The sequence below is a fragment of the Montipora foliosa genome, chromosome 7 (genome assembly GCF_036669935.1).
Source record: "Montipora foliosa isolate CH-2021 chromosome 7, ASM3666993v2, whole genome shotgun sequence".
NCBI classification, from domain to species: domain Eukaryota; kingdom Metazoa; phylum Cnidaria; class Anthozoa; order Scleractinia; family Acroporidae; genus Montipora; species Montipora foliosa.
In genome coordinates this window covers 38,085,973-38,103,472 of record NC_090875.1, presented here as the reverse complement: position 1 = coordinate 38,103,472, position 17,500 = coordinate 38,085,973, and the positions used below count along the sequence as shown (strand labels likewise).

Genomic DNA, 17,500 nt, shown 5'->3' with positions numbered 1-17,500 from the left:
GAAATGCACACGCAAAGTTCTCGTGACGCGATACAAAATGTGGCGCAATAAGAAAATGACCAAATACAAAAATGGCATAATAGAAAGAAGTGTCACACACTACTTTACGCAGTAAGTCACACAATTCAAATAAAGTCAACATCATGAGTATTTCCAGTTACAGGGTTCCATATTGCTTATTTTCTGTTGTTTTGTTTGTTTCATCTAGGACCATTGTTAGATGAGGGCCTTGATGTCCAATGCATTCCTTTCAAGCGAAGAATGGAGTTAACGTTTTTTCTTACTGGTAAGAGTAACAGTAACTACGTTCAGGCGTCTTTGTAAAGACGCGAAAACGAACACCGTTTTTCTTCCCACGAAAGCTGTATACAGTCATAAAATCATACATGTAGTTTACTGAAAAGGGACAATTTTGTCCGTCATGTCTCCATTCATGTAGTCTCTCTGCTACAAATAGGTGATACATTTCTTTTGAAATCATTTATAACGCAAAGAAACAATCATGAGAGAAAAAGCGATGCTGGGAAGGAAACAACAGCTGCAACCGTATAATTTAGCAGGAGATAAACTGGAAAATTTGTCTTCTAACCGTGAGATAAAATTGAATATACTGCCTCCTATACATTCTTTAAAAAAACAAAGCCAAACCAAGGTGCTGTTGATAAAGGTTACAGGCTGAATGAAATGATTTTCATGTGTCTGGTAAGAATGGACCATTTGATTTTGAGAAAAACACTGTGCATTAGTCCGCACGAAGTGAATTTTCAAGTAAGCCCAATGCGGACAAATGTTTAACAATTGTTCTTTGAAATGGGGCTGAATAGTGGCTGCCACTATTCACAAAATTGAAAAGAATAATTAGACACCTTAAGATCGACGTTTTCTGCAGACAGCAAACCTCTACCGGTCACGTGCCCAGACATCAACCTCGCGTTTACGGAAAATTCTCCACGTTTTCGACAGCAAGAGGTAGGTTTTCGCCTAAGTCATTTACCTCAACTTTTATTTGCATGAATATTTTGTAATCCCACGTTTACCTGACACTGATATACAGAAAAAAAACCTTTTACAAGGTTTGAACGACAACTGCTGCACAAAGGTGAAATCCAATATGGCGGCATGAAAGCACACGCGTCATTATCACGCGATTTTTAATACACGAAGGAAGCATACCGCAAACGGCAAACGGCAAACCTGAAACCGCGGTTTGCGGTCCGCGGTAAACGTCGATCTTAAGGTGTTTCTTGTTTTAGTATATACTCACGAAGTGATCTCAACAACAATTGCACAAGAAAACCATCCAAAGTCGATTTAATTGACATCTCAATTCATGCGTGGAAAACGTGCAAGCGGCACAAAGCATGCGCGAAGTGTTTCCAGCAGCTTCAAACAGGAAAATGGTCATTCAACCTGTTGTCGGCGAAGATTATTTATTTTTCAGCAATTGACCGAATACAAAAATGGCCGCCAACAAATTATTCTTTTGTCTTTCTGTTAATTAGCCTAAGTAGCTTCGTTCACACGCGTAAAATTCAAAGAATTTGGGCTGTAGAACGAGGCTAGTTAGGCTAATTAACAAAAAGACAAAATAATAATTTGTTGGCGGCCATTTTTGCATTCGGTCAATAATTATCAGAAAAAACGAAGTCAAACACTGGTTGGCAAAAGTAGGAACTCTTCTCTCACCTTTGAAAACTTTCAGGCCAAATTTTGTGGCCGTCTTTGTATTTTGTAGCACAGCATCATCTTGTATTCTCAATATTTGCCGGCCATTTTGTTTTGTCTGGATCACGCATTATTCACTGGAAGACCTCAATGACCAGAACCAAATTGCTGACCAGCGACTTTCGTTAAAAGATGGTTTGCTGGGGGTGCTCAGTCTCGCGGGCTCAGAAAGACTGGTGGTGGTCATTGTTATTTAAGGTTTTTCCTATTCACTCCGTAGGGAGTGAATAATGTTCAATTACCCCGAGATAACTGAGTTAGTATATCCTAAAGATGGATATGTGATAAAAATTTGCTGTAGATAAAAAAAAAAAAAAAAAGTCGTTAATTAAAAACGAAATGGCCCAACCGCTGCAATTTGTCCTTTCCCCTTGTCATTAAAGCAAATTCAGTATGCAAATTAGTTATTTCTTTTATACTCTTTTAGTCGGTGGGCGATGGAAAGAGCTTGCAATCAGATTAGGAATTTCTAACAACGGAATAAGCTTCCTCGACGAGAGACATACTAATCCAAGTGATGTTCTACTTGATATTATGGCCAAGCATCACCCCTTTCATGTCGGTGAACTTTACGACATGTTAGTAGAAAGTGAGCTTCCTCTCGCTGCTGACATCCTGTAGATCTAGCAGCTGACATCCAGTGTGCTGTATAAACATGAATCACAGCGTGCCACGGTTAGTGAAACATGACTTATTTGGAACCTTATGGAAGCTTATACAATAAATGCTTCATTAATCCGCTTGCGTATTCAGTTTCGGTATTTTGATCAAAAACAAAAGACCGAAACTGAATACGCGAGCGGATTCCATTCACATTTTAACCTTTTTTTTCTTTTTTCTTTTTCTTTTTTGTTTAACATGAATGTTTCATGTAACGTTTGCTAATTTAATTTTGTCACATCCCAAGTACTATAAATATGCCTTGCCGTTTTTTTTTTTTTTAACTTGTTCATTCGACAATGATCACATGAAGTCGTCGAAACGACATGTTACTTTGCTCTCGTTAATTTTCCTACTTAAATATTTTTCGAAATCGTTTTTTTTTGTAAGATATTCATTCTTGTGTCTTTAATCGGCGAGGCAGCGTTACCGAGTGATTCGAGTTAGGGTAGAATTTTTAGTATCATTTTTGTAATTTTGGATTGAATTATTGCTAAGTATGTATTCTTAGTTAAATTTTTGTGAACTTGTAATAATGCAATATAAGTTAACGTACTAATTGTAAAGTAAATTCTCAGTTCTTCTTCGTTTACGTTTTTGTTTTTAGTTAATTATAGTGTTTTTAGCTGCTATTTTATATTGACACTGAAATGAAGTTACTTACTTACTCCAACTCATATAATACGAGTGCTGCATGTGATAGGCCAATTTAGCGCGCATTATTTAAAGTGTGGTTCGCTAACATTACAAGTTTGTTTTACTGACCTCCTTTTCTCGGGCCTACAGCGGGTTGCATCTCCCTTTTTTAATTTCATTTCGATGGGACGACGTCAAAGCCCCAAAAACGCAACAAGATGTCGATGAATTCATTTGCTAATAATTCGTTTGCGGTATGTCCTTTTGAAAATCATAGAAATCCAAGGTGGTGACCCTGGATTACAGCTCTTTTTTTTTTTTTTTTTTTTTCAATCTAAGCAATAACTAGCAGTGGACCCAAAAGCTTCAAGGCTCGGGAGCTGGATCGATCCAAAGTTTGAACTAGAAAAAATGCGGACCTCACCTTAAAGCGCTGCCCTCGATCTCGGTTTGTGAGAGGCTTATATTCGAGGAATTACTTTTACTAAGGGCGGTAAGAACTTGTATTATTTTCGGCTCAGTGTTCAGCGGGACGGTTAGTTACGACAACTCTTTTGCTTAAAATGTACCACCAGTAGCTTGTGGGTATAATCAAAGAGGGAGTGTAGAAATCCATTAAATCAGTCCATACCCCATAATTTGGCAAGTTTCATTTGGTGGATATGGAATATGGTAGGTAATTTGAATGACAATCAGACGTTGCGTAGCAAGGGATGTTTTTGTAGGTTATTTGTTAAATGAAGATCACTGATGTCTAAGCCAGGGCATTCATTCAAAATATCATTAATAATATGATCATCATCGTCATTATCGTCATCATTGCCCCTGACCAAGGTGCTGTTCAGGGATCCGCTGAACAATGGAAAAGCAATTTTGAAGCTTAATTCGCAAACTTTTTAAGTGTTTAGTCTGTTTAGCTTTTAAGATCGTTTGTTTACTGTTTCTTTTTTTTTTCCATTTTTTAACCAAGATCTTGTTGGAATGCAATGCACAAAACTTTTGGAGCTGATTTGCCAATATTAACTTTCAAGCTTTTAATCTCTAGTTGTTTAGTTTGTTAGTGCGGTGAACGTTCGATCACAGTGACTATATATGTCCTTTTTCTATAACTTAGAACCTGTAGCAATGGGGTAACCTTGATTGTAAGGTATGTCTCTCACTTGTGATACGAGAATAAGCAAACGTAACATATACAAATGCACTTGGTGATATTTAGTGTCTGGTTTCGAAAAGAGGTACATATTTGCAAACACAAAGCTAATGAGTCTGCGTACCAGTGTATGTGACTAGTGGTCAGTTATACTTGCGTCGTGTGTAAACCATCTTTAAATGGTAAAATAATTGATTCACTTTATCCGGAACAATATAATGTGTTTTTATATACTTTTTTTGTAGTGCAACAATTCAGTTTAGTGGATAGGTACTTCAAAACCATGGGTTAATAGCAGTAGAGCATATAAATTTATCAAATCCTAGCTAACACATTTGTAATCGTGCACTGGGATTGCTTTTGCAGATCACAAATAAAGTGTTTTTCGCAAATTTTGTTTTGGCTCAGGTACACATACGCATGTAAAGCCGTCACGACCATACCGATTTCGACTGGGTAGCATTTCATGTCAGACACCAAAGCCACCCTTCCCTTTCAGTTGAATTTCACGATGTAAACTCGTTTCTAGCTTAGAAATATTACTTTAGACGGAAACAAAGGGAAAAAAAATAGTGTAACGTTAGGTTCGCCCGCTAAATGATCAGCTATAGCTGCTAAAAATTCCCAAATTTTTAAAAGTGGCATTAGAAGTACTTATCACAATGACTCAGGGGGTGTTTACATGATACCGGGGCGACTTTCGCACTGGCGCGCGTTCACTCCGGTTCCCCCTCTTAGCTCTGTATTTGCTTACATGATATCACCGAAAAAAGTCATGCTGGGACGACTCACACCGGCCCGAGTTCACTCAGGTTGCTGCACCGGAGCAAAAATTTCGTTCCGGCTCGAAATCTGCCGTTGGGCTGGAACGGGTAGCACATGCGTACTTTTCCTGATAGACGCCATATTTGCAATTTGGATTCACCCTTGTATTTTATCGATATGTGGTGTCCCTTCAGGTAAACACAATACGAATTCACCTCGTCATCATGTAAACGCGGTATCAAGAAGTCACCTCGGTGTGAAACTCGCGCCGGTGCGAGTTTTCTCATGTAAACACCCCCTCAGAAACGCTTTCAGTTTTGGAAATAGTTCGTAGACCAAAATACTGAAGATTTGCGGTAAACACGGATTATTATCAATACGCGCGGCCAAATGACAAACTGCCCTCTGTAAAACGCGTCTTTTTGCGGGCCAAACGGGAAATGTGCGGGCTGAAAATACATTTGCCCCCCTGATACTGGTTGGCTGCAGAGATGTCAAACAACTTCGCTCGGCCAATGAGGCGCGAATTTTTGTGGATGAGTTTGCACTTGCTCGCTTTGTACTGAGCTCTGCAGTGAACGTTCAAGACGTTAGGAGATCTTATTTTAAAAAGGAAGAAGTCCCAACTTTTCAGCTTTTTTCTAGTCAAAACTCGGATTTAGACAACGAGCAACTGGATGAAATTGAGCAAAAATCTCAAGCGAAAAACATCAAGAGAGCAACTGAGTGGGGAGTAAAAAAGTTCGAGAAATGGTGCGAGAAAAGAAAAATTACAGTGGATCTCAAAACAGTAAGTCCAACGGACTTGAGTAAAATTCTGCGAAAGTTCTTCCCTAAAAGTGAAAACAGAGGAAGGCCAAGCGTTAACTCCAAGTGAATTGACTAGAATTAGAGCAGCCATTCATCGCCATCTAACCTGTACTCCACTCAGTCGAAACATAGACATTTAACAAGAGAGCGAATTCATATCTGCTAACAAAATGTTTCAAGCAAAGGGCAAGCTATTTACAAAAGAAAACAATGCGAAACCAAAACACAAATCATCTATTCAGTCAGGAGATATGCAGAAATTGAATCGATACTTCATAGAAGGGCAGAACACGGACGGCGTTTGGAAAAATGCGGAGAAGTTAGTTGAGTTCATTTGGTTTTCGTTGCGTTTTCATTTTGCTCGCCGTGGTACGATTTGGCCTTGTGTATTGATAATAATGACAATATAATGACTTTTGTCGGGCATATAGTTATTTGTGACCCTCGTAGCGTCATTTGCACCTTCGCTCCATTTGTGCGCAAATGATGCTACTTGGGCCACAAATAAACTATACGCTCTTCAAAAGTCATGTGACTGTCCTAATCAATGTTACCTTTTAAACATCATTGATATCTATCCCCGTCAGCTCTGTGTCTGATACCCAGAATTTTCCTTTCGTTTATGTTAGTCCAAGAATGACCGGGATTATTATATTGTGTAATTCTCTAGAATTGTTGCAAGAGGATTTGGTGGTAACCATTTCCGTACGGAAGCCGGTAAGGGTCACACGTTGTCGCTTCCCCTTTGTCGCGTTAAACCTAAAGGAGGGGGGGGGCGGGGGGGGGAGGGGAATGTCTTGTTGGACTCTCACTGAAAGCAGTGGTAGTCTTTGAGGGAGTACTATCGTAGTTTTGTATCCTTTTGATACTTTTATTTACGTCCCCCCTCCCCCATCTTCCAAGTTGTCGCTTCCACGTCGTTGCTGCCGACTTGTCGCTTCCAAGTTGTTGGTGCCAAGTTGTCGCTGCCGAGTTGTCGCTTCCAAGTTATCGCTTCAAAATATCAAAAGTATACAAAACTGCGATAGTTCTCCCTCAAAGACTAGCACTGCTCTCAGTGAGAGTCCGACAAGGCAGTCCCCGCCCCCCTCCATTTAGGTTTAACGCGACAAAGTGGAAGCGACAACGTTTGACCCTTACCAGCTTTTGTCATTTCTTCTAACCTTAGCCAATTGTCGTCGTGCAAAATCGAACGCCACGTGACGCTCTTTCAATTAGGAGCGTAAAGACCTGGGAACCTGACGACAGAAATTTGGACTTTGCTAAAATTGAGTTCTGGAACATTCACATGAAATTTAAACAGAAAAAAAACAATCAATAAATCGATCCGAGATTGGTAAGTCGACTGATAAACTTGAACCTTAGTCAATCGCAGTGTCACAGCATTGATCACAGCAAACAGAGAATTTTCGCCTTTCGGTACTAGAGGCGTTCCTCGAACCGATGAGGAACAGAAGTTTCTCTTTAGATTGGAGTTCTTTTGTTTGTAAAATGGAAAATTCTTTGTGTGACCAATTTTGCTCCTTTTACATCAGGGCTGTTATCGTATGTCAAAGAATGATTTGTCGAAAGGTATGTTCACGCTGCTCTTTATAGTGCTTCTTGAAATAAGGAAAGGCGTAAACGAACCTCAAATTCTTGGATCCAGTAAAATGGGAAGGGGTAAGTTCACTAGAATCTGCTTGCAGTTCTTCCTCGTATTGGCACGTGTCTGTAAGGAGGGTACGTCACATGCTTTTTGTCATTTCTGCTCAAAACTTGTAATGCTTCCCTTGATACTTGCGAAAGTCTGGTTATTTGTGACAAAAATTATGTTAAAGCAATCTCAATACTGCACTGTAGATTAACTGATGTGACAAGAATAAAACTTTCTTTTACGCTTATCACATACCTGATTGGATGTCCACTTGTGTGAGTGGTGCAATTGATTTCTGTTTTAGTGTTCCAACAAACCTTGTTATTTTTGTTCTCCTGCAGCCGGTTTTGTATTTTGCTGAGTAAAGACCTGCTTTCTTTACAATTTTTGGTTGCTTTCTCGGGTGAAACGATGACGTGACTGGGAATGTACCTGTGCAAGTTCTACGGCCTTAGAAAGGAGAGGCCTCTCGCACACAAATTCTGCTTTGGACTTCTATGCTTTCTTTCCAAATTCTGCATGCGCGCGTGAATTAAGGTACCTTAGAATCCGCCATACTCTCGCTCATGTTGTTCGAGCTATTATCTCGGATTTTCCGCTTACACCTACCAAAAACATATGAGTAGGTGCCTCAGCAAATTCGATCAAAGGGCAGAGTGGTTGCAACATGCAATTTCCTTCACGTCGGATTAAAGCCTTTAATTCGAAGTGGCATACAGCAGTTTCTTTTACACGTAAAGCAGCATAAGCTTGAATAGCTTTAACAAATATAATTAAATTGAACTAAATCTCTAAGAAATGTTTGCACTGTTTTTTCATTTTCTTTATCCGCTTGTAAATACATACATTGATTTCATCGAGTCCTCTCACGGGAACACATGAGCCCAACGAATTGACCTGCTCCCAAGTGAGTGGTTTCGTAGCTGAGTTGGTAGAGCATTGCACGGGCATCGCAGAGGTCATGCGTTCGAATCCCGTTGAAACCACCTGAGTTTTTCAGGTGTCTATAAAGTGACAATTGCTTAATTTGTCCAGTTAAGTGCGATCACTTGTATCATTCATGAGTCATTTGCGCCCCTTGTCACCCCAATGGGGTACTTGCTCGTTTTAGTATTAAAATGAAAAACCGCTTAACCTATCCTTAAGGAAACTGAGTTCAGAGTCAAAAGAGTGTAAGGGATACATGAATGAACAAGCGTAAAGTGAAAGCCAGGATTCCGTCCCGCTAAGCAATTTACCACGCATGAAAATGGTTCTTTCTCAAATGTCCACTGGTATCCGGATACTTTTTAAACCGAGACTTTAATTTCCGTTTTGAAAAAAAATACGCGTCAACACGAAGCGAATTAAAGTCGTATTCACCCGTCTGCACGAAACGCTAAAACGATGCGAATACGATAGTTCTCTTGCAAAGCATGCGCAAAGCTAGCAATTTATGAGCCCGCACGCAGCAATTCGGCACCCCTGGGGGTGCAGAGATGGCGCAGTGGTGAGAGCACTCGCCTCCCACCAATGTGGACCAGGTTCGATTCCTGGACTCGGCGTCATATGTGGGTTGAGTTTGTTGGTTCTCTACTCTGCACCGAGAGGTTTTCTCCGGGTACTCCGGTTTCCCATCTCCTCAAAAACCAACATTTGACTTGTTTTAATTGTTAATTTCACTTTACAGTGTCCCCAATTAGTGCTCCAGCGCTAAATCTACTAGACACTTAAATAAAGTTCCTTTCCTTTCCTTTCCTTTCCTTTTTCTAACATGTCGAAAACAGCAAAATGAAGCAGAAAATCTACAAAAATTAACCTTTCTATTAACCTTCTGTTTAATCGTTTTACAGCCCTTATTGCCGTAGCTGACACGGAAATCAACCTTGCTATGTTCAATCGCTTCCGTAAATACTCAGCTTGGAGTTGTAACAACGTAAAATGCAACTGCATGCAAGGTATTAAACTTGAGAGAAGCCCAAGAAGTAACAACTTGTGTAGAATCCGTCAATCATTTACGAACACTGGGCATGACTGCACTCGAGCGATATTCGAAAACCTCCGTTTTCGTCCGTCTACTCGTATACGGAAAGTCTCCGTTTTCGAAAATCTCCACTCTGGGGACCATTTTGGAAAACCTCGGTTTTCGGTGATCGAATACGCCGTTTACAGAGAAAAAAGTCTCCGTTTTCAAAAGTATCCGGAAAAATGCGTCGTTACTCCCAATTTCCTGTTTGGATTCAAAGAGCATTTGCAAAGTTCTGCTTTCTCCGCATAGTTTTGAACCGCGCAAAAATATCCCTGTATCAATAAGCACCGCCGATAGGAAATCCGAGTATCGCGAGATGCGCAGAACGTATGCGCAATAACAATAGTAGGCACCGTCCTTAAAATGGTAAGCTTTCTCTTGAAGTTTGGTAACCGGTATTTTCTCCTGTTTCAACTTGTTTCTTTGCAGGTGATAACATATGCGGCATTCCGAAGGAAAAAAAATTACATTAAAAAAAATGACGTTCTAACAGTTAGCGCTGTGGTAGTCTAGTGGTTAAATGAAAGGGTTATTACTCCAACAGTCCCTTGGTTCGAGTCCCTCGAGCTCAGGGGTTGGTGTCGGATTTTAAAAATAGATATCCTTTTCCCATAGTCCCTCTCAAGCCCTAGGCGGCCTAAATTGACGATGATAGTCAATTTAGAGAAAATTAGCAATTGTTGATAATCGTCATTTCAGAGGTAGATCTAGAGGATGGGGTGGATATTAAAGGAGAACTGAAGATAGAAATGGAATTTTTTTTCCACCGCCAAATTTGTAGTGCCTGACTTAGTTAAAGGAAATATTCGAGTATTTGAGAGGTTTCTTACATTTTGTGGTATTTATGAGGCCAGAAAGACCCGTATTGAGCACTCGATTGAAGTCCGTGATTTTGCCTGTACTATAGCAGGCTTGGGCGCTCAGCGTGACGTCATTGCGCTCACTTGCTACAAAGAGGGAAAATGAAAAATGGTTCAGTGCGTTATTGTGGGCTGTTGTAATAGAACTCTCAGACACCAAAAGAGTAAAGTTTTCATCGTTTCCCTGTTAAAAACGAAATCCTTCTCAAAGAATGGCTCATCCAAATTTAGAAGGGAAAACTTGCCAAATATCCAGCACTGTCACCTCTGTTCGGATCATTTCGAACCCTCTTGTTTGGACGGTGTCTTGGCCACAAGGGTCGATGCGACAGTTGCATGCAATTAATGAAATGTTAACTTTGTGACTCCATCGATTCCATTTATATCCAGTGAGTGAGCTATGTTTTTCTTATTCGGGAGATTTCAGTGGCAAACCCGGCGTAGGAGAAGTGAACCGAAGAGTTGTTTTTGCAAGCAACTGGGACACGTCATTCTGTGAATGGCATTCGCGCTTCAAGCTGGGTTTTATAAACTCGGCAACGATCACAAAGATGTTTAAGTTTGAAAATTCGCAATAGTACCAACAGAGTAATGTGTTTACATACGATGGCAGTTTGTAGTACTTCTCGTTGCAAACACATGCACGGTCGAAAAGCTAGAATGCTGCGTTACACAACGAAGAGTTTGACCTGCCGGCACATCTAAATTTAATAGATATTAAGCTATATGTAGATCTGTTAGTTAAGAGCTATGAGCATCACTAGATGTCTGTAAGCTAAAGTTTGTCGAATTGAATCGAAATGACAGACAAAACAACAGCAGCCAACAGAATTTTGTAGTGATCAAGTTGTCTTTATTACCTTTTGAATACAATCAATTCTTGAATCTTCCCTTTCGGTTGCTTCCTTTTCCTCGAATCCTCAACTTTATCGCATCGGTTCGAAAGAATATGGTTCAAGTTCTGCCATAAACTTACGTGTATTAACGACGAAGAAAGCGCAGTAATATGTTGAGACTTACACGATAACAAAAGATTTTATTGAAAACCAGCAGCTTACTTATGCGCAATGATGTCACAACATGGCGGCAGACATTCCTTTTTGGAAGTAACAGGAAGAAAAGACAAACAAAATGGCGGACGTTCAAATTGGAAAAACAACCAAGGATTTCAGGCAAATTCAAGGCCTTTCAAGATGAAAAACGATTTTTCCTATTTTTTTAGGAAAAGGACGTTATATTTGGACAATAATAAGGCACAAAAAAAAGCTTCTGTTCTACTTTAACTGCTTACTAACCGAGCGCGATGGCCGTACCGGGGAAGAATATTCGCCCAAGTATGGCCACAGGCGGCCCAGAGTCGGAAGGTAAACAATTATAAGGATTTGTATGGGAATCTCGATAACAGACTGAAAAAGATATTTACCCGCAAAAGTTCTCAATAAAAAAGCCGTACTTTATTGTCATGGTGAATTTCTTGCTTTTTGTGTGTTTTTTTTTGCCTGATTGAATGCGATTTAAGCGACTTCTCAAATTCCCGAGTCGTCACTCTTCCCTAAATAAAGGAAAGGCTGGCGACTCATTTCTAACTTACCTCAGATCTCGCCGAAAAATTTCACACTTCTCCGGCATCAGTCACGCTCAAACTCCGGAGATGGCTACACGGATAAATTTACTTCCCCTTGACCAAGTTTCAAGGTCCAGCGAGTGTCCATTGCTGAGAAACAGCGAAAAATATTCAAATTTTCAAACTCCTTCGAGGCTCGCTAACAATCAATTTTGACACGGCTGGTCAACGGTTCACTGAGCCTCCATACGGTGAGCGCAAACCTACGCAAGTGTACCCATAGTTGGGCAGAGCAAAACAAATCCCAGACTCGTCCCCAAATACCCGCCTGGGGTCATGTTCGAGTTTCTAAATCGGCGAACGATATTAAAAGTTCCACACTGAAACCTTAAACACAGCTCCCATCGCTTTGGTTGCCCCACGGCATGTTATAAATCCGGATTTTCATCGAACTCCGTAAGTACTGAAGCTGTTTGAAGCGTCGCGCGTGCAAAAATCCCCTCGTCCGATGACACTCGACACCACGGCTGTTTTTTTGTTGTTGTTGGAAAAAGTAAAGTTTTGGTAAGTGAATTGCTTTGAGCCAAAGAAATCACCGCACCGTAATTTCTACTGTCCAAAAAACAGACAAGCGAGATTGTAACTCGGATACCTTTCAGGTATTCCGAGTAATAATTGTTGGTTTTCGATCGATATCGCTTGATGCACCGGTGTGAGAAATAACTTTGAACATTTCAACGCAACTGGAAGCGCAAAAACAAAGCACAGATGATTTCAACGATGGCATTTTCCCTGGACTCTCCACAGAAAAATGTGTCCAAAAGGTTGAAAAGGTGCAAAGACCTTTTCATATGAATTTCTTCTGCAGTCATGATAATGTGAGTTGTTGACGGATGAAAAACACAGGATTGTGTTTCATACACTAGTAAATACCTTCGACTGCGTTTCAAACTCCATCCAAACAGCTTCAGTACTTACGGAGTTCGATGAAAATCGAAAATTTATAACATGCCGTGGGGCAACCAAAGCGATGGGAGCTGTGTTTAAGGTTTCAGTGTGGAACTTTTAATATCGTTCGCCGATTTAGAAACTCGAACATGACCCCAGGCGGGTATTTGGGGACGAGTCTGGGATTTGTTTTGCTCTGCCCAACTATGGGTACACTTGCGTAGGTTTGCGCTCACCGTATGGAGGCTCAGTGAACCGTTGACCAGCCGTGTCAAAATTGATTGTTAGCGAGCCTCGAAGGAGTTTGAAAATTTGAATATTTTTCGCTGTTTCTCAGCAATGGATACTCGCTGGACCTTGAAACTTGGTCAAGGGGAAGTAAATTTATCCGTGTAGCCATCTCCGGAGTTTGAGCGTGACTGATGCCGGAGAAGTGTGAAATTTTTCGGCGAGATCTGAGGTAAGTTAGAAATGAGTCGCCAGCCTTTCCTTTATTTAGGGAAGAGTGACGACTCGGGAATTTGAGAAGTCGCTTAAATCGCATTCAATCAGGCAAAAAACCACACAAAAAGCAAGAAATTCACCATGACAATAAAGTACGGCTTTTTTATTGAGAACTTTTGCGGGTAAATATCTTTTTCAGTCTGTTATCGAGATTCCCATACAAATCCTTATAATTGTTTACCTTCCGACTCTGGGCCGCCTGTGGTATGGCTCAAGAAATCAAAATTGTTTCCAGCATCAACAACGAACCTGCAGTTCAACATTTTCTTTCTAGATCAGCAATAAAATGCGTCCAAATTCAACGGCTAATACAATAACCAACGCTTAAAACACGCCTAATCCAACATCAACGATAAGGAATCACCTTAAAAGCAACATGTCAACTTCAACGACAAAATACGTGGTTCAACAATTTGGCCGGGTAGAGTCGTACCTCTTGTGGAACATATATTTCATTGGCGGTTTAGTGTCGTACTTCCTATTGTTTTCTGTGCTAAATTCATTATTATCTTTGTTCGTTTTATTGTTCTTTTGGCCAATCCTGAAGCCCGTTAAAGGAGGTACGACACGACCCCAATTTGGGGACGAGCGACTGGCTAAGGTAACGAATTTTCGACAGATTCCTATTGATTAGCGTAGCAAATCGCGGAAAATGAAAAAGTGATTCACAGAATGCGTATCGCTATCTTTCAAATTCGTGATACCCATAATTAGATTGATTCCCTGTCACGACCTCGGGCCAATATTCCCCAGTACGGCCCTCGCGCTCGGTTAGTAAGAAGTTATTAAGGGGTCACCCAGAAGTCATACCAGCAGAAGCCCTTTGGCTCACAGGTCCTCACACATTCGTACGACGAAACAGATCCTTTTCTGAGGTTAAAAACCTGGCTACCGGCCTATTTACTCTTTTTCCTACTTTCCCAACCGCGAGAAAACCGCGGTAAATCAGCCATCTCCAAAAAATGTTTCCTTTCTCAAAAAATATTTATAGTTAGGGGGAAAAAATACATCATCTTAAAGCTAAGTAAAATAAGCTTTCCAACAGCATATAACGTATTTACAGACAACTGAAACATTTTATAAAAGCGAAAGTGGAACGAAAAAATTTAAGAAAAATAACAGTAAAATATGTTTTCCAGGCATATTTTAGCGTTGATTACGAATTTTTGGATGCAAAACTAAAATTTTCTGCAATTTATCTGCTTTCTTGGACATCAATTCGACCGAAAGCTGATGAGGCACAAATATTTTTAGATTTTTAGGAATAATCGGATTAGCGATCAATGCGTAATGTGATAATGCGATAAAAGTGTCAAATTTGCGACCCGTTGCTAACGGCAACAGAAGCAATCGCATTACGAATAATTAACCTCTGTTTGCCAAAAACCACCCAAATAATCGATTTTTCGACGGAAAATTCATCCCAGAGGATAAAACTATTCACTGGACATGTAATAAAGGTAAATATGTTCGAGCGAAAGCGAAAACAAGCGAATATTTTGAGGGAAAACACAATTATGTGAGATCAAAGGAACATGTGGTGAAGACACGCAATTGCATCGCTATGAAAATAATCTTAACTTTTCAGCGATTTTAACGCTTGAAATTCCATCCAATCCACCTGGTCTAGTCTTTGAGTTCACTATTATCGCTGCCCTACGAATCTTCAGTGTTCTACATAACAGCACACTTGGTAAAAGATGGCTCGACGGGCGACAGATTGTTGTCGAAGTCCATTACTCGTCGCTTTTAAGATTCCACCGCCTTTCTTGTTCAGTATTCATTTGCCTTGCCATTATTGAGCTTCATAAGGGTATATTATGTTCAAAGACCCACTAAAACGCCATTCGCGTTACATGACTTTCGACACCATTGCCGGTTAAGTTTAATCGTTCTACTGTGTCCACCAGAGAAATCTATGTATTTCCCACTACCCTCTCGATCCTAAATACGCGAAGAAGGTTCTATGCACAAAGACACCACTTAGCAGGGGAGTGACAGGCAAGACTTTTACCGACACGGAAAAAAAAAAAAAGAAAAACACCCAACAAATGCTACCCTTTTTCCGACTGGGATTGCCATACTGGCAACCCAGTAAAAAGAACAAGCCTCTTTCAGTTCTTTGGTTAGTGACTAGTGGTATTTGCACGGCTTGGACGGCTTAAGGGAGACAGTGTGGCCCGGTGGTTAGAGTGCTTATAAGATCCGTATATCCCGGGTTCAACTCCCTCTCTGACCATGCGTTGATGAATTTGTTCCTGGTAGTCCCTGGTTCAACTTCCCGTAAATAGCCAACTGGTTTGCCTCCGGCCAGTTGGAATTCTTCACAGTTGTTGTTCTGTTCCGTTGTTTCGAAAAGCCCCTATAGGGAGCGGTCAATTAACTAAGACCGAAAACGGTCTGTAATGCAAAATCCACACTGAGAAAGAACCAGTCACTCGATTTGCCTCCAAGATTGGCTTTGCTGTGCTGTGCTGGCTTTGTCCCATTTTTTTACCATTTGTTAGTCACCGCTTGCACTGGCATGTTAAAATTTTGTTTGCTAATTACGACCTTAAAAATACTCCGTGCGTTTTACAGTGGATGCGCCAGATTTTACCTTCTTTCGGAGAATCAGAAATCCGAGGGTAAGTGTGCTGGACAAAGAAGCGTATGACGAACGTGAAATGACTCTTCATCACAGAAAGATTTTGAGTTTTACTTGAAGAGCTTAGGTTGCGCCGAAACATTCTATGGGAAAATATGGTCTCGAATACAGGTTGAACAAGTCGCAATTATTTTTATACTTATTGGGCTGTTAACGAAGGGCACTTTCCTTTTGTCAGAACTGGCCGGCCAGATCCATGCATCAGTTTGCAAAGAAAATGCAACAATTTGAAGGAACAATTGCATGATAATCCTTCGTATTCTTCTGAAGAAGTAGATATCATCCCATCCTGCTAGCAGAGCCTTTCTTTTGCTTGTTCGATTTTGGCGTTCTCGAAAAGACTCAAACTCGCATGAATCGAATCAGATCTTTATTTAGTATGCGCTGCATGTAGCCAGGATACAGTCTCGAACCCAAGCCTAATATACCAGACCTCACCGCTATCTTCGTTTTTCAAAGTACAGCGGGCTCAATTATAACCATCGGCTTTATCACTAAAAAGATGCTCACACTGGAAAAACAGGTTTGATGAGAGAAAAGAAGCCTGACTAGTCCTGAAGTTCGGGCTGCGGCGGCTTCAAGGAGTTAACGCGATTAAGGCAGAGCCTCTTTTTCTCCTCCTCAGTAAAGAAAAAGACAAACAGAGGCTCTGCTCGCAGGGTGATATCATCCTCGAAGTGCGTTAATGTGAAGGCGTTGTAGAGTTAGTCCTTCCAAATGCCGGTTTGGCCGGTCAGTTATGTTAAATTGAAGGCGTCCTAAATTTAGCCACGTTTATCTTCAAACAACTCTTTGAGCTTGTTGGCGCAAGATCCAGCTATATTTTGGGACGTTCAGCTCATATCAGTTGAACTCAGTAGGTACCTCACTGGAATAGGAGATTTGCATGATGGCCTCATTTACTACGAAGACCAGACTGCCTTAAGTTGCTTCCATTGTCAGGCAATTTCAGCAATTGTTTCTTTGTTCTCAGGGCAGAAGAAAAATCTGAATAACAAGGCATTTTGACGAAGCATTATGGTTTTCGTAGTAAAATGACGCCAAAATGCAAATCGCCTATTCGAGAGGAACGGAGGAACTCATCGAGGTGTGCAGTACGATACCTTAGTTGGGCTAATTTAATAAAACGTTTTAGGCAGGCTCCCACAATATTTACACAAATGACGGTGTGGGTTGAAGATAAAATGTAGTTAAATTGTGGTAAAATTATTTTTGAACATTAATTAGCATAACAGTAAAGTGCAACAATAAGAACCTCAGACGCAGCACGAGTGTTCAATCAAATAATAATAATAATCGTCATCATCATCATCATCATCATCATCATCACTGCCTCATCTACATCTACATCTACTACATCTAATAATAATAATAATAATAATAATAATAATAATGTTATTATAATAATAATAATAATTATTATTATTATTACTATTATTATTATTATTATTATTATTATTATTATTATTATTATTATTATTATTATTATTATTATGACTATTATGACGATGATAAATGGTATGAAAAGAAACCGGTGCCAGTACAGAAGATAAGAGGGTTAAGTTCCTATGGGAGAGAGAACGCGAT

The 17,500-nt window shown here is 40.3% G+C and overlaps 1 protein-coding gene across 6 annotated transcripts in view; it reads left to right on the top strand.

The window, feature by feature from the left end:
* Positions 1-17,500, top strand: part of LOC138009470 (uncharacterized) — a 210,653-nt gene that overhangs the window by 183,526 nt on the left and 9,627 nt on the right. For 5 of the 6 annotated variants that reach the window (XR_011124400.1, XR_011124399.1, XR_011124401.1 and 2 more), the window contains 2 exons: positions 209-286; positions 2,153-2,400. Coding sequence is in view for 1 of the 6 variants with exons in the window: in XM_068856497.1 (XP_068712598.1) it covers positions 209-286; positions 2,153-2,346 (272 nt within the window). In the remaining 5 variants the exon portion in view is untranslated. Of the gene's footprint in view, positions 1-208; positions 287-2,152; positions 7,635-17,500 lie in introns of those variants that run through there. The other variant, XM_068856497.1, reaches the window with a different exon arrangement.